This window comes from Vicia villosa, unplaced genomic scaffold (assembly GCF_029867415.1).
Source record: "Vicia villosa cultivar HV-30 ecotype Madison, WI unplaced genomic scaffold, Vvil1.0 ctg.001467F_1_1, whole genome shotgun sequence".
Lineage (NCBI taxonomy): Eukaryota > Viridiplantae > Streptophyta > Magnoliopsida > Fabales > Fabaceae > Vicia > Vicia villosa.
The window spans coordinates 298,276-320,466 of NW_026705627.1; the positions used below are offsets into that span (position 1 = coordinate 298,276).

At 29.1% G+C, this 22,191-nt stretch overlaps 1 protein-coding gene across 1 annotated transcript; it reads right to left on the bottom strand.

Annotated features, from left to right (window-relative positions):
* Window positions 1-10,606: 10,606 nt before the first annotated feature.
* Window positions 10,607-12,250, bottom strand: LOC131635343 (trihelix transcription factor GT-3b-like). Its single transcript, XM_058905959.1, has 2 exons — window positions 11,685-12,250; window positions 10,607-11,372 (listed from the first exon to the last, which is right to left on the bottom strand). The coding sequence occupies exons 1-2, from the start codon at window positions 12,042-12,044 to the stop codon at window positions 10,827-10,829; spliced, it is 906 nt and encodes a 301-aa protein (XP_058761942.1). The 5' UTR covers window positions 12,045-12,250; the 3' UTR covers window positions 10,607-10,826.
* Window positions 12,251-22,191: the final 9,941 nt, after the last annotated feature.

The following is a 22,191-nucleotide window of genomic DNA, read 5'->3' on the forward strand; positions in this document are numbered from 1 at the left end:
ACAAGGACTTAAACCATTATAATCAAACTTGATTAAAACCACAAAGACTTTTTGTCAATGTCTTCTTGAAAATTCTGACTATACCCTAGTCTCTCAAGGAACAGAATCAACTCAAAAGTTGAGATACAAAGGTGTGTTTACAAAGTTGCTTCTATAAAGCTGACTATACTAATTGAGTATAATGAATAACACAAAAGTGTTTGAAATTAAGTATATGAACAAAAGTTTATTGCTTGATTCTTTTCCATCGCACAGAGTTTCAACATTTTTGTTCAAAAGATTGTTGTGCAAAAGTTCTACTTTTCTATTCTTCCAAGTTTTTTTATATAGGTAGAGAAAGATTCGTTGAAGGGTGAAGATGGAATTCCATAATTTCTTAGGTATATCCTTGCATATCCGTCAGTAGAAAATGAGAGGAAAAATGGTACAATAGTAATGTCCTTTCTCCACATAATCAGTGTAGTAGAACGCATATTTGATCTTGTACCATGTACTATTTTCTCACGTAAAACCTTTTTGATCTTATCTTCTAATCTTTAGAGGCCTCAAAATGCGTGTTGATGAAGCATGTTTAGAATGATCAAAAGTTGTATAAGAGTCTTAAGAACCTTGTGTTCAGAGTCTTTAGAACCTTGTCTTTAGAGTCTTCAGAACTTGGTCTTCAGAACTTTTGTGCAGAACATCAAAGCTTGAAAATCTTCATAAGCTCCTTTATTAGAGTCAGATTCAAAAGCCATTTGATGAGCATTCTTTCAGAAGCATTCTCAAAGAGCATTCCAAAACTTGACTTTTCTTTGTAAATCGCACTTTGATATCTCTTTAGAGTTAGATTGTGTTGAGTTCAGAAATTGATGACGACATACGTTACTTCTTCAGAGTTAGAACATGTTAGCATTCAGCTACACACTATACAAAATCATTAGGGAACAAAATTGTTCTCTAGGAAACAATGTATTTTTATCATCAAAACTAAGGGCCAGATGTTGAACCAAATCTTGTTCTTATAATCTCCCTCTTTTTGATGATCACAAAACCATGTGTTTTGATTAATAGTTTTTACTTTATTTAATCACATAAAACATATTAGAGTGAACTAGAAAGTTCCCCCCTGAGTTTTATACTCTAAAAAATCATCTCAGCTTGTTCAGAGGCTCTCCCCGAGTTCAAGACTTATAAAATAATTGATACATAAAATACTTTAATCAGCATAAAAGGAATACTTTCTTGATTAATACATTGTTAGAGTCTGGTTGGAATTGCTTATTTTGTTATCTCAGAGCCTAGATACACTATCTCAGAGCTTGATTAGACATGCCTGGTTATTTTTCTTCGAGCTTTGCTTGCTATGAGAACAAACGAGGTATCAGAGTCTAGTTCATATCAAATTTTAGTTGGATTTCCTTTTATCAAAGGCCTATTTATTACTCATGGTTTTCAGATCATGATATATCTTTAGAATTTCTAATTCTTGTTAAATGATCATCTGAATTGCCTGATTAGAAATGTTCAATAAACTTTTTTTAGAATTCTTGATCAGCCAAACAATGTTAAAGGAAAAGGAAAAAAATCAGAAACATATGTATGGGATAAGTATTGGAAAATAGGTATATCAAAATCATTTATAATTCTCCCCCTTTGTCATCGATCAAAAAATCTTAAAGAAAAAGGCTAAAAATAAACTTTCATTGAAGAAAATGATAAAGATACAAAATATTGAAAACTGAAAACATAAACTAAAACGGTAAAAAAAAGGTTTATGGTGGGGGTGGCAGTCTTGACAATAAAGTAGACATCATAAACTCCAACTTAGAATTGGTATCAGCTTGAGCCTTGAACAACTCATCTTGCTTGTCCAGACGCGTTCTAACAACTTCATTTTCCTTCTTGATCTCTTCGAGGGTCTTCAGAATCACTTGAGACATTTCTTCAGAACCAGGAGCATATACTTCTTTATCTCAAAAGTAGTCACGATCCCAGCAGTAGGTTCAGAAGCAGAATCTCCGGGATTTGGAGACACGATCTTCTATTCAGAAGAAAAAGTTTATTCAGTTTGAATCTCTATCTGAGTGTTTGCTTGCTCTGATTTAGTCATGATCACATTAGTTTTAGGAACAGGAAGAAGAAATTGTTCACACTTGTGCATTAAAGGATTCATAACACCAACAAGTATGGAATAAAAATTCTTCTGAGCGTCCTTAAAAAAGATTTCCTTTAACTCCCGTGATCGAGAATTAAACCAACTTTTGAAGCCATTCCATAGAGTGTCACTCTCAGTAGGATTTACATAATATGTGCAAACTTATGTCAAAGAGTGTAGACGAGCATTTGCTTCATTTTCAAAAGTTAACAAAAATTCATCCAAAAGAGGTTTAGATGGATGAAGAATGTTCGTTCTAAGGAAGGTTGGGTTAGATGGAGTGGTTTGGTTATTATAAGCATTGATCAGAATCTTATCTTCAGGATCAGATGAGAGAGAGGCACTTATAATATTTCCAGGTTGGGTAACTTCAGCATCTGCCAGAATCTCATCATCAGAATAAGATGAAATAGATACAACATCTACTGAAGAATCACTAGAGCTATTGGAGGGGAATGGTTTAAGAAATAGTCCATCTCAGTGTCAATAATAGGTACACTAATGATGTTGGTTGGGTCTTTTGGTGAAGGAAGGTCATCTGAAAAAGAATTAATTTCTGGGGTATTAATTCTGAAGGAAGTATGATAGGAATTCGAGGGTAGATGTTCAACAGGTGGTGGTCGTTTTTGAGGTGGAATTTTTGTTTATGGTTGTCTAGGTTAGGATAAGAGAGGTTCAGGGATTTGTGGTGGAGAAGGTGCAAGTATAGTGGTTGTGGAAGGTTGAAAATATATGGGTAAGGGTTTTGATGGTTGAGTTTCAAAAATAGGAGGTTTATCAGTTTGGTGTAGAGATGGTGAAGATGTAGGTTGAGAGTGAGGAAATGAATTATCATTTGCATTTTGAAAAATAGGTAAATCAGTATCAGTAGAAGGGGACTTACTTGGAATAGGATTCTGAGAAGAAGGAACAACAACATTCTCAGAGCCTTCAACTTCAACTTTTAAAGCTTTCTCTAGAGGCCTTCTTGTAGAACCAGAAGTTATAATCTTCTTAGTTCCAGAAGGACCGTCACCAATGCTCTTGGGAATTTTTCTCTTTCTTTTGACGAGAGATTCAACTGGATCTTTTGGAAAATCACCAAGGTGACAAAAATCCAAGGAGCCATCGTAGGTACTCTTGAGAATAGCTTCAGGAAGATAATTTGGAAAATTGTCGACTAGATATTAATGAGAGTAAGGAGCCACGCTAGGTTTCTCACCATGATCCACACATATTTCCAAATAGGATAGCAGAGTATATGGAGGACTGTTCATTGAAAATAAAGGATAGGCATCAATGATATTTCTCATGGAGCATATTTCTTCTGTGTTTAGATCCTCATGAGGATCAATGACTGCAGATATTAGAAACATGTTCTTCAAATTCATCCCACTGAAAGGTTTTCCAACACAAGTCACCAATTCTTCATCCAGCCTGTGATCCTAATTTTGAGACTAGAGTAGATAACTTAAGTTCTTGAAAACCTTCTCTCTGTTGATATTGAGATTGTTACTGATGTTGTTGAGAATATGAAGTTTATTGTTAATCAGCCATGGCGAATGCGAACAAGGGTTTTGGTTGTAGATAATTTTTAGGGGTTTGAAAAATAGAAAGTGTAGGATGAAGGGCGAAGTGTGTGAAAGAGGTGTCAATACCTCACTTTTCTTTTTAATATGATAAATTCACATATATCTTGTGAATTCATCTATGAAAGTTAGAAAATAGCAATTACCTCCATTTGATCTTACTTCAAAAGGTCCTCACACATCCGAATGAACAGGCTCAAGCTTTTGTTTCGACTTCATGGATATTGTCATGTTTGAGTTCTTTCCTAGCCAAGCAATATTCCTCACACACCTGACTTGGTTCCTTCATTTGAGGTAAGCCATACACCATCTTCTTCAAGTTGAGCATACCTAGACTTCTGAAGTTTAGGTGTCTATACCTGTTGTGCCATAGTTAGTTCTTGTCTTTTACAACAGTCGAAGCAAGACATTTATGATCAACCATGTCGATCTCAATCTTGAAAGTTTTGTTATCTACCAATGGTGCTTTCATGATCATCCTTTCTTCACCATTATAAACCTTCATTTGATCCTCTTCTAACTTTATGTTACACCCTTTTGCAAGTAATTAACCTATGCTTATCAAACTACTTGTCATAAAAGGTACATATAATACATCAGTAATATTGGGCCTTTAACCATCTCTTTTAACCACAACTATGTTTTCTTTTCCACTTGATATGACATGCCTGTCATCTGCAAACTCGATCACTTTCTTAACTGATTCATCTAACTTGGTGAACCAGATTTTATTAGCAATCATGTGGTTACTGCATCCTAAATCTAGGTACCACATATTGATTTGTTCAATATTCGACTGAGTATTGGCCATGAGTAACACATCATCAAAGTCACTTTCTCCAACAAGTGCATATTGAAGTTCTACATTATCTTTTGCTCTTGATTCCTTATTTCTCCGACAACCTTGTGCATAATGACCAAATCTTTGACAGTTGTAACACTACACCTCTTTCATGTCAACTTTCTTCCTCAAATACTTGTTGATCACGCCTTTCTTGATTGAATCAGTGTGATTCTTTGAATTCTTGTATGAATTCTCATAATTAGAAAGATTCTTTCTCTGCTTGGCCTTTTCTTTTCCAGACTTCTTGGTGAATCTTGCTTGCAATGCATGTTCCATCATTTTCTCCCTTTTCTGAGTTCCAATGCTTTAGTCTCATCTCATGAGCTCCAATGAAGCTTGAAGCTCTTCCATATATATCTCAACTAGGTTCTTAACAATGTAAAAAAAAACTTGCAGTCAGAGATCTTGACACTTTCTCAATCTTCTGCAAATCCTTGATCGATTCACCACATGCCCTCATATGGTTTGTTAGTAGTACCACACGCGAAAAGAATTCTGAAACTAACTCATATTCCTTCATTTGATTCATCTCAAATTGCTTTCTTAGCTTATGCTACTTCACCCTTTTCAGTTTTTCATCTTCATCGTACAAGTTCTTCAACTTGTCTCACGCTTCCTTGGATGTTTCTTCTTCAATGGTTTTCTCGAACAAATTAGGATCCACACATTGATGAATCAAGAAAAGAGCTTTTCCATCTTTCTTCCTTTGTTCCTTGTGCATGGCCTTCTGAACACCATTTCACTACTAGAAAATTCACTTTTAGTGACCGATTTAGTGACCAAAAAATTTCGGTCACTATAGTGACCGAATTAGCCACCGAAATATGATATTCATGAGCAAATTTTAAGAGGTCACTAAAATAAATCAGCCACCGATTCAGAGACAAAAATTTAGTGACCGAAATTTCGGTCACTGTAGTGACCGAATTAGCCACCAAAATTTGATATTCATGAGCCAATTTTAAAAGGTCACTAAATCGGTCACAAATTTTTTTTTATATACAATTAATTTTATATATAAAAATTAGAGACCGAAATTTCGGTCACTAATATTTTTTGTTTTCTTTTTTTGTTTTTAATCCTCTTTATAATGTTATTATTTCCTTTCCATTTTTTTAAAGATTTTAATTCTCTATCAATTTTTAATTTTTTTAACATATAATACATTTATATAAAACTATATGTATATATGTTTAAATATAAAATATAACAATATATGTGAAGTGGTGTAGTGGGAAGTTCTTACTCAAATACACAGAGGTCGTGACTTCGATTCTTAGGTATCACATAATTCGTTGTTAATCTCTCTCTATTTACATCATCACATGTCTCTATAAAAACAACAATTACACATCATTTGCTAAATACAGTACTCAAGTCTACCGAATATATATTGACTATTCAGTTAAGGTCGATTTTGTTGTCTTCAGCTCATTCGACTATATCAAATACAATGTTGTGGAATATATACCTATCTACTAAAATACTAAATTACTAGTTTCTAACAAACCGGTCCGATCAGTTATTTTCGAGTGGTACATCCTTGTCCACCCCTAAGAGTATATGTTAAAATATTATTTTTTTAGTTATCAGCATTCAGCACCCACAAGTACTAAGCTGTATGCACCGACAAAGTACTAAGATTCTTTTGATTAGCTCAACAGGGAACATCTAAGAGTTCAAATGAACGGTCTCCAGTATCTCTTCATATTTTCTTTTGGATCATAATGTAGGGTTCTTTTTTGTTTTTGTTTGTGAATGAATAATAATGTCGGCCTATAATTACGAATGTCTCAATTTTTCTCAAAATTTTATTCCAATAAAAAGCATAAAACTTAAACAAAAAGAAAAACTATCCTTTTCCTTATAAAATCTGATAAAATGAAAAATTTTCTTGATGCATTCTATCATTCTTAAATAAATAAATATGGTTTCCTTTCTATTACTATAGTTTTTAAATGTTTTAAAATATATAAAAAAAATATATTCAAACTCATTTAGTATCACACTACTGTATTTATAGATAATAATAATAATAATAATAATAATAATAAAATTTGAAATTTTTTTATATAAACTCTAATTATTCACATTTAAAGAAATTATGATTATATTTATAAACAACAATTGGGACAAACAAACATTCTGTATATAAAATGGTGGAACTTAGAGTCCCCATGTTAATTATTATTACCATCCAAAAGCTTGAAACTATTAAACATCATGGGACGAATAGGGTCAGGATGTTAAACAATTGGAGAATCAAAATAATATTTTAACACAAAAGTTAATCATACGTTTAATAAAAAATGACTAAAAAAACATTGGAAAGAAAAGTAAATTTGAAAATATGACTCAGATTCTGACTTTCTACGAAATTAACCTCAAACTTTCTTGCTTTATTTTATTTTAAATTTGTTTAGCTATAGAATTTTGTTAAACAAGTGTCAGTTTTTGTTCTGAACTTGGTTGACTATTTGGAATATTCCAGAAGAAAAAAATGGCCTTAAATTATTATTTTAAAAAGAATCATTTTTAATTTTAATTTGTTAAATATTCTCTGACGAAAACGCGTTTATAATGAAAGGATTTTCTTGAACTTGTTATTTTATTTATGTTAGTTTTCTCATAATAAAAAAAAAGTGTAATAGTTATTAATTATGGAGTATATGAAAAGTTGTTATCGAGTTATGAAAGACCCGACATAAGATTTTGGCTATATGAAATATGCAAAGACAGAACATAAGTTATGATAAGTGTTGTCGTAAGTGTAAATAAGTTTCAACTTTAACGCGTTGGAATGGTTTTGTGTTTTATGTCGGTGAGCATGTAGCACATACATAGCCCATTGTTTTTTGGGTCCAACAAATGAGTCACAATTATGGGATCACAATTGGAACCAACTGTTTTCTTGGAGCTAATTGTTGTGTTTGTTTCAATAATAACAAAGATATTGTTCAAACAAATAGGAGAATCTCACTTTTACTCTAGTATCATGCGATTTAGGACTTCAATATTATTACTTATTGGAGAATAGGAGAGAATGTTGGGAGTTAGAGCAAACTATGCATACTTTTATGAAGGTATTTGGAGTGTTAAACTCGATTAAAGAATAATGAAAATTTACAATTTAGCATTTTACTTATATTACATGTTTATCATGTCATTAGTTGAAGCATGTATAGACATATAGAGTCACGTTCTAAGGAGGGAATGCACTCGGAAATAAAAAAATACAGCAAATTAGAGAAATTCAAGTCAAGTTTAAGGTGCAACATACTCTTAACAATAAGAATAAGTGAATATTATCCAAACAAATAGTCGAGCAGAACTAATTTATTGTAGGTCATATTATTTTACCTAATATCATAATTAATATTATTTTATAAATACCACAATTGTATATTTTTCTGAACACGTGCGTTCAATTTTACCAACTATTTATGAATTTTTATCTAATTACATCTTTTTTTACTCTACTTTCACGTGTCTAATTAGTAGAGTTGCTTTAAAAATACTCAATTTTATATCAAACAACATTCTTTAAAAGAGTTAAGGAACTAATAATCGAGTGATATAGTTTCTTTCTCAACCATGATCTCTTGAAATACAAGTGAATACAAGTAAGAGTTTCTATTCGATATCCCGACTAACTTTCAAATTTGAGAACACCACTTATCAAAGAGTCTAGTGTAACAGAATACAAAATAGGATAAATACAAATTATAACATGTTACCATAAACATATGATCATAAAAAGATTATATTTTCTTTAAGATGACTATAAAGAATGTAATGATAAAAAGATGACTACTCCAATATATTTTCTTTAAAATAGGATGAATATATATATATATATATATATATATATATATATATATATATATATATATATATATATATATATATATATATATATATATAAAATTAAAATTCGAGACGATTGAAAAGAATGTAATGATAAAAAGATGACTACTCCAATATATTTTCTTTAAATAGGTTTTTTCCATGTATGTTAATCTTCTAACGAGAAGATGATAAAATAATAGTTAAATAGTTGACGACATTTAATAAAATCAATCCACCATACTCTTTTCATAAACAAAGTTTTTTAATAATTAAATATATCAATTTATAATTAATTAATTAAATAATTAATCTAACATAAAAGAATACCGAGAGCGCGCATAACTAAAAGTTAAACAATCTATGAACATTAATAGGCCGAGATACAACATTATCATACAAAATTTTAAAAAATTAAATATATAATTTATCAGTTAAAGAAATCATTATATTAAAACATGACTTACAAAATTGTATATTTGCCCAAATTATAATAAAGTCATAAGTTCTTACCTGAGGATGCTTTTTTTTTCAACAAGTTATCATAAAAAACCTAATAAATTAAGCTTGGACATCCATATGTAACTTGAAGATCATATTTGATATTAAACATGAAAACTAATTAAACTAATTATACATATATACATCATGTCTAGTGATTTAAGCAAAAAACTATCTTTCTTCATTTGTATAGCTCAATTTTAACCTTCACCTAACAATTTATATCACTAATATATCGATATATGCACAAATAAAGTACAGTATAGAAGAATAGTTATAGCATCATCCATTTAAATAGACAACTTTACAAATAACAAAATTCTTCCATTTTCATATATGTGCATCCATCATCTATCAAGGTGAAAATAACATCACATTGTGTGTAGTGAGTCATTTGAGTAAATGCTCCATTAACCTTAAAATTGTGCGTCTCCATATATGGATAGACATTATGATGAGCATGTGAAAAAATATTTGTGGATTGTTTTGCCCCATTTTGGTGGTTGGCTAGGTACTCTATTACACCTACAAATAAATATAATCTTATGAAAAGAAATTTATATATATATATATATATATGTATATATATATATATATATATATATATATATATATATATATATATATATATATATATATATATATATATATATATATATATATATATATATATATATATATATATATATATATATAAAGAAATTTGAATCAATAAAAAATACAATCAACAATGGAAAGAGGACTCTATTAAAATTAGGTTTTATTCTAATTCATTTCTTCAAAACCTGTTTGAAAAATAAAATGTGTTATTTTATATAAAATCTTTTCAAAGAAATATTTTATATCAATAAAAAATACAAGTAAATAATGGAAAGAAACTCTATTAAAATTAAATTAAATTAAATTTTAATTCATTCTTATAAAATCGACATATAAAATAACATGTCATTCCATATGAAAAACTTTTCAAACTCTATCAGTTAACTAATGTGAAACTTAGACTTTTTTATTAGACTCCAATGCTCCATAGAAAAGGATAAAAAAAAAAAAAAAGATAGCACTTGAATCCAAAAAATTCAACAACAAAATCTATATGTCACACAAATAAAAGGAAACTAGAAGATTGAAAGAAAATGTATCAAACAACAAAAACTAAATTACACAATCAAAAGAAAATAAAGAGATCGAAAAAAATCAATCGAACAATAAAATCTAGATGTTTCACAGTTTAAAGAAAATCTATCAAACAACAAAATCTATATAGTTCACAGTCGAAAGAAAATCTATCAAACAACAAAATCTAAATATTTTACAATCGAAAGAAAATATATCACACAATAAAATTTAGATGTTTCACAATCGAAAGAAAACAAGAAAATTGAAATCAAGCCTATCCAACCAAATAAGAGGTGAATTTGTCTACCATTTAAATTTAAAATTTTAAAGCAAGTACAAGTGATTTTAAAAATTTATTTAAAAATTAGTTCAAAATAAAAATTTAATTTGATCCACTAACTATTCATCTCTTAATTAGTGATATAAGAATTTTTTTGAAGTGATATAGAATACTTTCATCATCATCTTCACCATAATTACTAATTAAGTTTCAACCAAATAATTGAGATGAAAAGATAACACACTAAAAGCAATTTTCTATGTTTTCATTAGCATTGGCTAAATAAACACTTGATTATTTGTAAAACAAGATCATAAAACAAATTAACTTATGTCATACCATTCTAAAAAAATGCAAAGAACTAGAGAGAGAGTCCAAACTCCAAAACAAAACAAAAAAATGTCTAAACCACTAGAATGATAATCATAAATATCTATCTCCAAAATAAACTAAGATTATAAGTTCATAGAAGAAACCTCTAAAAACTCTAAGCCTTTGCTTGATATGTGAAAATGAAACAATACAAAGAAAATTCTACTTATCTTCTCTTGTGAGCTTATCAAGAAGAGCAGTAATCAATGCATCTCTCTTTTCAGCCCTAACTTCTTCTCTAACCCTTCTTTGTTCTTCCCTCTCTCTCCATCTTTGTTCCATCATCATCCTCTCATTCTCCAATGCTTCCATTGTTTGTCTCCACTCCATCTCCTTCATCCTCCTCTCATTCTCCCTTGCCTCAAATGCCTCCATCCACTGAGCTTCCATTTGCATTTGTTGCCTCATGAACTCCTCAAGAATCTCCTTCAAATTGTTTCCACCATCATTTCCTCCACCACCTACCACCATTTTGCCCTTCTTCTTCTTCTTTTTGCCTATGTTAGCACCCTTGTGATCTCCTTCACTCTCTTCATTTCCTAACTCTTCTTCCTCCTCGGAAGATGCATGCATTAGTCCTTTCTTCTTTGACCCTCCTTCTGCTTCTGCCCATAGCATTCTTTGCATCCTTGCACTGAATATTGCTTGAAGCTCATTGTAAAATGGAAATTGTTGCTTTGTAGCTTCTATCTCCATTGTTTCACATCCCTTTATATCTCAAAAACATAAATAAAGTGCTCATAATATAAAAATCACAACATACATATAAACACTTAGATATATATATATCACATCTTTTAATTATAGACTAGTGCTATATAATATTCATACTTTTATTTTTTTTGAAAAGTTTATCATCCCTTAACAAATTGAAAAGGCAAACCAAAACATAATTATATAATTGATTCACAATAAGGTTTTAAATAACAGTCGCAGTCGCGTACAGGGGTTTGCGATTTTGGTCTGTATAAGTGTATAAGTGTTGCGATACTGATTTAAGATGAAGATAAAAGTAAGTACCTTATAGCGAGTAACAAGGTTTTTCCATTTGCACTTGCACTGTTCAGCGCTTCTATGATAACCCTTTTCCTTCATGTTGTTAGAGATAACTTCCCAAAGCTGTTTGTTTCTCTTTGTCTCCATGAAAGTTTGATCAAGCTCGGAGCGGATCATGAGAAACTCTTTTGTTTCTTGGATGCTCCATTGAGGGAACCTATCTGTGACATCCATGTTAAGGCTGCTAGTTCCTATGATGTTTTGAACATGTTGTTGATGTTGTTGTTGTTGTTGTCTTTGTTGTTGTTGATGATGTTGTTGATGTTGTTGATGTTGTTGTTGTTGTTGATGTTGTTGATGATGATGGAGATGATGACCATCCATTGAAATTGAATAAAAAAACAAAAGCAAAAGATAGATTCTAGTGATGCTATATGTTGCAAAGTCGTGTAAGAAGAGAAGAAGAGGGTATGGTAATTTTGGCTATGGAGGAGAGAGGGGGGTAGAGAGAGAGGGAAAAGATGAGAGAGAAGGAAAAGATAGGAAGAATATATATATGTAGGTGGAGGTGTAAGGTGTGAACACAAGGTGTGAATTGCTTAACATACAAGAGAAAGAAAGAAAAAAATATGATAGTGAAATTTTCTTTTGCTTATATAGAAGAAATTTATTATCTTGTTGAATTTCTATCTATCTATCATTCTTTTTTTTTTTTTTTAATATAATTATATCATATCTTTTCAACTTTTTCTTTTTTAAGGATAACTTTACTAGGGTATTTATCTAGTATCTAGATCTCATTTTAAAAGTTTATTATTATTTTTCTAATAATATATTTAATTATTTATGGTAGAGAAAAAGGTAGAATAAAATAATATATAGTTAAGATTATAAATAATAATATGTTGACTAAGATAATATAAATAAGTTTAGTCATATAAAATTGACAAAAAGTTATATTATAAGTATTAAAATTATTGATATTTTAATTTGTTTAGAAAATATCCCAATCTCATAAAAATAAAAATGTTTCATTTATATTTGTTCTGTTTGTCTCAGAATATTTATTCCTATATAATATCAATCTAATAATTTTTTAATACTATATATTTATTATTAATTTTCACTCTATTCAATTAATTTATTAATTATAAATGAAAATGTTTTCTCTAGTCTTTAATATAAGAAAAGTTTTTATTTATTTAGTAAATATTAATTAATTTGATTTGTTATAATATATATTAAATATATTGATTATTTTAATATGTAAAAATAAATAATTTTTTCTTATAATAAAATTCAGAGAAAATATTAGTTTTATCTTTAAAATAAATATATTTAAATATTTTTTAAAAACTGCGCAAGAGTCTAGTAAAGTTTTTTCTATTAGTATATCATAAGAGTTATGTCTGCTTAAATGTTTAATTAACTAAATTCATATTTAAAACTCGTGTTTATATCATAATTTAGTATAAGAACATTTTTTAAATGGTGGGAAATTATTTTCTAACATTCTTATTGAATTTATATTGAAAACTCGTGTTTTTATCATAAAATTTAATTGAAATTTATATAAATTTTCTTTTACGAAATTCACACTGAAATCTGGTATTTCTTCCCAAATTTAGTTTTGAAACCTCCTTAAATTGTGATGGATTTCTTTTTAAACGTAGGTTTAATTTTTTAAATTCACATAAGAAAAACTAGTGTTTTTACCTTGAAACTTCTATAAATTATGAAGGAGTTTCTTCTAAATATACCTTTAATTTACCAAAGTCACATTAAAAATTTAAGTTTTTTCAACATTTAGTATTGAAACTTCTATAAATTACGATGGATTCATTTTTAAATATACTGTTTAACATAATAAATTCACATTGAAAATTTACAAATCTATCAAAATTTAGTATTAAAACTGTAATAATTGTGGTGAGTTCATGTTTGATTTACTAAATTCACATAAAAAAAATCGTATTTCAACCTAAAATTAGTATTACATTTGTTATAAATTGAGGTGGATTCTCTACTAAATATACATCTATTCATTTTTGTCGCCAAATTATTAGAATTATAGATGGGAATACTTAAAAAAAAGAAGAAGAAAACATAATAGAAAGGAAGAATAATTAATAGTGCTAAATCATAAATTAAGCTTTAATTTTTAAGATTATGGCAACCATGTGTGTTTGATTAAGTGATTAAAATTAACTTTTAATGAATTAATTATGATTAAAAAGTGAATGGAAGATAAAGTAACTAATGTTTAAATGAATATTTGTAAAGTTAATTTAAAAAACTTTTTGAAAATTTCATGCACATCATTTTTTTTATAGATAGTTATATATTTTTTTAATGTTAAATATGTTTTTTGTCCCCATAAAAACAAATGATAAGTTTTGGTCCTTACAAAATTATTATGCACGTAGTTTTAGTCCTACTGTTAAATTAATGTGTATTTTTGAATGATTATTTTGCAGACATGTTTAGAATGTTTTAAAAAGTTTTTTGAAAAAAATCAACTCAAAATATAATTCCTAAATCGATATTTTCATTACTTTTATTATTATCTTTTAAAATTTGAAAAATTTATATTTAATTCTTCTCATTTTAAAAAATTATAAATTTTTGATAAATAAATAGTTTACAGTATTCTAAACATGTATAAAAAAATTATTCAAAAATTTAAAAATTAAAGGATAATTAAACAATTTTAATTTTAAAAATTCTAGATGATAGCATAAACTAAAACTACATGCATAAAAACTTTAGAAAAATCATTATTGAAGAAAAGTTTTTTAAGAATTAAAATTGAATGTTTATTTATTTATTGATACGAAAAATATACTTAACTTTTTTTATAAAATTATAGATAACTTTGATGAAAAATCAACTAATACAAAATAATTAATACTATAATAAAATATTTGTAATTTCAAATACTCTTTTGACAAATCAACATCAAAAAAATAACAATGGTCTAAAACAACTAGACACTATTCTCATATAGGGGTGCTCGCGGTGCGGTTTAGGCGGTTTTGAAGAAAAAAATCATCCGAACCGCAAGAGAAAAAATAGTGCGGTTTGGTTTGGTTCGGTTGGCTTTTAAAAAAAATCCGAACTAAACCAAACCAAACTAATGCGGTTTGGTTCGGTTCGGTTGGTTCGATTTTTTATAAATATTTTATTGAGTCATACATACACATATAGATGATAACATAATTTTGTATTTATACATTCATACACTATCAAATAACAACAAAACTCGTCATATTTTGACAACAATTTTCCATTTAATATGTAAAAATTAAATTAGACAAAAGTGGAATATTAAACATAAAATAATAGCATAAAACAATATAAAAATTATTATAACGAAAAAAAATAGAAGAGACGAAAGATTAGTGAAAGTGAAAAAGAAAAAAAGTGTTGTGAGATTAGAGAAGAAGATATGCGATAAAAACGAAACTGAAATACGGAACATTTACATGAAAATGAGAAGGTTTTAAGAAAGAATATAAGAGAGTAGAGATTATAAAAGAATAGGGAAGATGTATGTGGCAAAGAAGGTGCGATAATGTTATTAGAGATTTTAGAAGATCGGGACTGAAATTATATGTGTAAGGATGAGAAAATTGTTCGTAATCATAATGCTAATGTATAATAAGTTTAAGTTTGGGTTGGATGTGAGTTAGTAAAATTTAGGTTGTAACATAGTGCGGTTTGATTCGGTTTGGTTTGGTTTACCAAATACAAACCGCAAACCAAACCGAACCGTGCGGTTTTGTAAAACCTGACCCAAACTAATCCGAACCAAATGCGGTTTTTTGCGGTTTCGATTTGGTTTGGTTTGATTTGCGGTTTTATATTGGGTTGGTTTGGTTTTGATCACCCCTATTCTCTAAAATTTTCCATTTAATCACCTACGATTAGTCTAAACCTAGGCAATGAGTTATAAGAATTATACCTTTTTTTAGAAAAAAGCAAATCATGATTAATTAATTTTTTAATTATTTTCTTAAAAACTAGGGAGACCCATAGAGTCTCATCTTTCTACGCGGAAACTCTTTCTATCTCTTTTCAAATGATTTATTTATTGCGTTCCCATTGCGTAAATGTTACGTCATGATGACGTCAAAAGTCCGATTGCGCGGTTGGTTTTTGTGTTTATCTCATTTGGTATCTGCAACCAATTCCCACTTCCAAACTTTCCTTTCTATAATGTTTTTTTTTACTAATTTGAAACTTTTACTTTCTACTTTTATTGGTAAATTTTTTAATTTTTATATCCAACTTTTTTTTATATTTGTTGTTTTAGAATATATATATATATATATATATATATATATATATATATATATATATATATATATATATATGTTATATTGACTCCAAGAGTAAGTTATAAGAACTTACTCCATATCTTGACCATTAATTTTTTTCAATCTAATGATTAAAAACAATAAGGAATAGTTTTCTCTTTCCACATTTAATGACTTATTATTTTTAACCATTAGATTGAAAAAAATTAATGGTCGTAAGTTCTTATAACTTACTCTTGGAGTCAATATAACCCTCCTCATATATATATATATATATATATATATATATATATATATATATATATATTATATGATTATAGCTTACAAGCAAATAGAAAATTGTAAGAAAAATTTAAATATGTATATTAAAAATAACATAGCTATTTATGTTTTTAGTATATGTAAACAATTTAGAGATTTTTTTTAGTATATACATTTATATTAATTAATTTAGTTATTTTTCAAATTAATATTTTAAATCGATTAAGTGATCAAATAAATTAAAAAGAATAATTATATTTTATTTAAAAAAATTAATTAATTGATCATCATCCTGTATATAGGTTATGGTCTTTAATATTTTGTACGTACATAAATAATATCTTCTCCTTATCAAAAGAAAATTTAAGAAGACATTAGGAGAATCAGTTGAAGAAGAAACACACGAGACACTGAGTGTCTCTTGCTTGTTTCTAAACTTATGTGTTTCAAGATAACTAGTAAAATATTTTTTTCAGTAGTTCCATGTATTGCTAAAGATCAATTTGTTGACGCTTTAATTTTATACATGTTTGTATGGTTATTTGGTTTTCGCACTTGTTGTGTGGATAATTCATGTTTTGATAGTTTACTTGTCATGCTAGTTGGTGCATTTTAACTAAGCAAGTTTGTTTAGTTTGTTATAAGTGTTCAAGGGTTAGTTAAGTTTGTTAAGAACTATTAACCAAGTTTGTAATCATGTAAAAATACATGAAGATAGATTGTAATCAATTAATTCCCTTCAATTGAACAAGCTTTACATCATTTCCTCTAAACTCATAACATTCATCCATTCTTTATCCTCAACGTACCTCATATTGCTCGAACAAATTGGTATCACAGAGCATGTTTCAATTCAATTTCTTGCAAATCTACCAGTTTTCAAAGGTAAAAACTGTGATAGATAAAGTGCACAAATGAAAGTCATATTCATATTTCAATTATGTGGTTGAAATTATGAATGATGGCAATACCTACATTCGAGGAAAATATTGTAAATGATACTTAGAGAGATTCACACAAGGAGCGTATGAATAAAGATGGGAAAACTCGCATTCTTGATTCATTAGTGTATAGATCCAAACAATTGTGAAAAGATCATTGAGGAAGAAACAACCAAAGGAGCATGAGATACATTAAAGAAATTATAATGTGGAGATGAGAAATTAAAGAGGGTGAAGTTGCAAGCCTTGAAAAAACAATATGAGATGACTATAACGGAAAAAAAAAGAAACAATTGCCAAATTCTTTTCAAGATTGGTATTCCTAACCAATTTGATGAATGAATATGGTGAAACAATAAGTGATTTGCAAAATATTGAGAAGGTGTTGAGAGCCTTGGCTTCAAAATTTGATTACATTATTGTATCTATGGAGGAGTCCAAGAACTTATCTGAGATGAAGTTAGAAGAACCGCAAACTTCATTGGAGGCTCGTGAGATAAGACTAAAGCAAAGAAGCTCAGAAAGAAAAAAATGTACCTGAGCAAGCACTACAACAAAAGTTCATAAAGAAATCTAACAAAGGCAGAGAGAATTAGAAAAATAATTAGGCAATTGTTGAGAATTCAAAGAATCCGAGTAAGCCAATCAAGAAAAGCACTTCAAACAAGAGCTTAAGAAAGAAGCAGGGCCGGCCCTGGGCCCGGGCAAGCAGGCCCATAGCCCAGGGCCTCAAAAAAATGGGGGCCTCATTTGGGGGGTGTGATTAAAATTTATAATACTGAAATCATAAAATATATTTCCATCAGCGAAACTAGCAAACACCTCCGTAGCTGAAGCCCAGCGGTTTAATGACCTTTATTGGAACTCTTGCTGGCTTACAAATAACACTATTTTACAATAACGCTTCAATCTTTCTTAATAAGATAAACTTTAACTAATACTTTAGTGCCAAGTCATTTTATAGGTTTGCAAAGAGTTCTTGATATAATTTTTATGACAATTAACATTTATTAAATTTTAATTATATAATTATTTAAAATTTATAATAAGAATTGAAATCAAATTTTATTCTTTTTATTTATTGTAACCCTTAAAATTTTATTTTAATTATTTCGAGTTTAATTTTTATGCATTTTTTGTGTAAAACTTTTTACACTATCAATGCATCACAATGACTCAATTATATTATTTTAAAAAAAATTAAAATAAGAGTCAAACATTTTTAACAAATTAACGGTTGTGATTAATTGACAGGATAAAATTTCTTTATTAAATGAGTGTATTCCAATAATATTAATTTATTTCAGTATAAATTTTAGAGAATATTTATATGTTATAATTAAATATTTAAAAGTTTATTATACAATTAGCTTATTTACTATCAAATGTTTATGATGAAATTAAATTTATTATCAATTGTGCTTTGAAATAAACTTTTTACTAATTATCTGATTATAGAAATAAACTTTTTATCAATTAGGCTTAGAAATTTGAACAATTAAGACACTTAAAAGATTCTCATTCTTAATTCAATTAATCATATTTCGATTTTGAATTCTTTAATGATTTGCATATAAATTTTTATCTACATTAAAATTCTTTTATTGTTAAAAACAACTATGACTTCATATTTTTGATATTGTCTTCGAGATTCTTCTTTATTTTGGAGGCGACTAAAATATTTTTTAGTTAGGGGTCTATTTTTTTATTTTCCCTGGGCCTCTAAATAGTCGGGACCGGCCCTGGAAAGAAGGTTGATATAAAAGAAGGGAAATGTTATTTTTGTCAAAGATTTGGTTAATATGAAAGATATTGTTACTTTAACAAAGACTAGAGTGCAAAAGATAAGGAAGAAACTCAATATGCACATGCATGAGGTAGTGATTCTAATGATTTTCTATTGATGGCCAACATGCATTCAAGTGATGACAAAAGTAAGGTTTTTTATCTAGATTTTGGGTAAAGTAATATATGACAGGGAACAAAGAACAGTTCATCATGCTAGATGAATCAATGAAAAATGGTATAAGTCTTGCAAATGATAGACATGTCACATTTGAATGGAAGGGAAACATAAATGTGGTAAGAAAGGATGGTCAAAAGGTTGTGATTTGTGATGTGCTATTTGTGCCTTCAATAAAAAGTAACTTGATAAGCATAGTTTAATTACTTACAAATGTATATTATGAAGATGGAAAATAATCCAATGAAAGTGTATGATGCAAAAGGAATATTGATCTTGGAAGAACCATTAGCAAACAAAAACACTTTGAAGATTGATCATCAATGTCTTGCCTCAAGTTTGAAAGATGATAAAAATTATGGCATATAGGTATGACCGCCTAAATTTAGAAGCCTAAGCATGCTTAATATGAAGAAGATGGTGTATGTTATCCCTTAGATAAATGATCCAAGTCAGGTCTATGAAATTTTTTGCAAAGATAAACAAGTAAGGAAGTCATTCAAACACGACTTGCCTATAAAGTCAAAGCATAAACTAGAGTTTTTCCATTATAATATATGTGTACCATTTGAAGTAATATCAAATATATGTAACTACTATTTTTTAACCTTCATAGATAAACTTACTAGATTTATATGGATATATCTAATTGAGAAGAAGAGTGATGTATTCGCCTAGTTCAAGGAATTTAAACTGCTGTTGAAGAACAAATTGAGTGCACCATTAAAAATTGAGAACTCGTGGTGGAGTTGAATATATCTCTAGTTAATTTGTCGAGTTCTATGAAGATTAAGGGATAGACATGTCACATTTGAATGGAAGAGAAACATAAATGTGTTAAGAAAGGATGGTCAAAAGGTTGTGATTTGTGATATGCTATTTGTGCCTTCAATGACAAGTAACTTGATAAGCATAGATAAATTACTTACAAATTTATATTATGAATTTGGAAAATAATCAAATGAAAGTTTATGATGAAAAAGGAAGATTGATCTTGGAAGCACCACTAGAAAACAAAAACACTTTGAAGATTGATCATCAATGTCTTACCTCAACCGTGAAAGGTGATAAAAATTATGGCATATAGGTATGACCACCTAAATTTTTGAAGTCTAAGCATGCTTAATATGAAGAATATGGTGTATGGTATCCCTTAGATAAAGGATCCAAATCAGGTCTATGAAAAATATTCCAAAACTAAACAAGCAAGGAAGTCATTCAAATACGACTTACCTATAAAGTTAAAGCAGAAACTAGAGCTTGTCTGTTATAATATGTGTGTACTATTTGAAGTAAGATCAAATTGATGTAACTACTAATTTTTAACCTTCATAGATAAACTCACTAGATTTATGTGGATATGTCTGATTGAGAAGAAGAGTGATGTATTGACCTAGTTCAAGAAATTTAAACTGCTGGTTGAAAAACAAAGTGACTGCCCCATTATAATTTGAGAACTCGTGGTGGAGTTGAATATATCTCTAGTGAATTTGTCAAGTTATATGAAGATTAAGGTGTATACCATGCAATTATAGCACCCTAGACACCACAACACAATGGAATAGAAGAAAGAAAGAACAGAAGTGTTCGGATATGGCCAGAAGCATGTTGAAAGTAAAGGATATGCCAAAGAGATTTTAGAGTGAGGCAATTTATCAACAAAAAAAATGTTGCACAATACACAATATGAAGCCTGAATAGGTTTAAAGCCAAGAGTTGGTCACTTAAAGGTGTTTGGATCACTATGTTTTAGGCATGTACCTAAAAAATTAAAAAGAAAGCTAGATGATAGAAGTCAAGTTATTATATTCATAAATTATCACTTAAGTGATGCTTACAAACTGTTTTCACCAAATGAGAATAAGTTTATGATCGATAGATATTTACAAGTAGATGAAGGCAAGATTTGAAATTGGACTTATATGCATTCAACCATAAACAAGAGTATAATGAAGTTTAATAAGATGTTTACCTCCTTCAATAGGTTCATCTCGAGGTTATCCCATCATGCAGTTTTGTTCTATAAGTTATTGAGGGAAAAGTTATAATTCGATTGGACCCCAGAGTACAAGCGAGAATTCACATAATTAAAGGCAGCTTTATCAACACCATAAGTTATGTCTAGGCCGTTATCTAAATAAACTTTATTCCTCTATCTCAATTTGTTTATTGAAGTGGTTAGCACCGTTCCATATAAGAAATGGGCGTTACATAGTGTCTACTAAATTTCATATCTAGAGCGCTAGCATGCCCATAAATGTGATATCAAAAGATCACAGAAATCGTGTTGGCCTTGATCACGACTTTGAGTAAGTTATGACAATACATTTTTGCACAAACAATCATCGCTCATATTGACCAAACTCTTAAAAAAGTCCTCTCTCGTACGAACATCGCGAGATAAATTATGAAATGGTCAGGGAAAGCTTTCTCTTTGATCCAGGGAAAGCTTTGAAGGTCTAAGTGTTTGCAATCTTTATTTTAGAAATGACACCGGCTACTCGAGAATCGTGAAGGAGGTAGATCGTCTTTAGAAATAAATCTTCTAACAATATGGAAAGCTGGGGTCTGACTCATCTTTTAGAGCGAAGCAAGGATGGTGTTTGAAGTATCCTTACGCTTTGAATTCACCACCACTAATAACCAAGTAGAGTATGAATCCTTTATTAAATGTCTCACGGTAGCCTCAATAATAGTAGTATAGGTAGTCAAGTTGCGAACAAATTCACAAGTAGTAGTAACGCAACTCAAGAAAGAAGCATAAACCAAAGACCCCTTACTGCAGCAATATGTCACCCTGACATGAAAAGATAACCATATTAAAATCTCTTAAGATTGTACACTTCCCGCATGAGCAAAAAATAAAAGCGAATGTCATGTCTAAGCTTACAAGGACCTCGAACATTAATCATTTCTTTATATAGGAAATATTGGGTAAGCCTAGCATCAAAATTTTAGAGATGATAGTTGTAACGCCCCGAGATGCTTTCAGGATTACCGACTAACCCCTCAAACCAACATCTGTAGTACTCTACAGCAACCTCATT

Bases quoted from the DNA above. Each gene is read 5' to 3' on its own strand.
- LOC131635343 (XM_058905959.1), bottom strand. From the start codon at position 12,044: ATGGATGGTCATCATCTCCATCATCATCAACAACATCAACAACAACAA. The intron at 11,373-11,684 runs GTACTTACTTTT...TGAGATATAAAG, and splicing joins ACCTTGTTACTCGCTATAAG to GGATGTGAAACAATGGAGAT.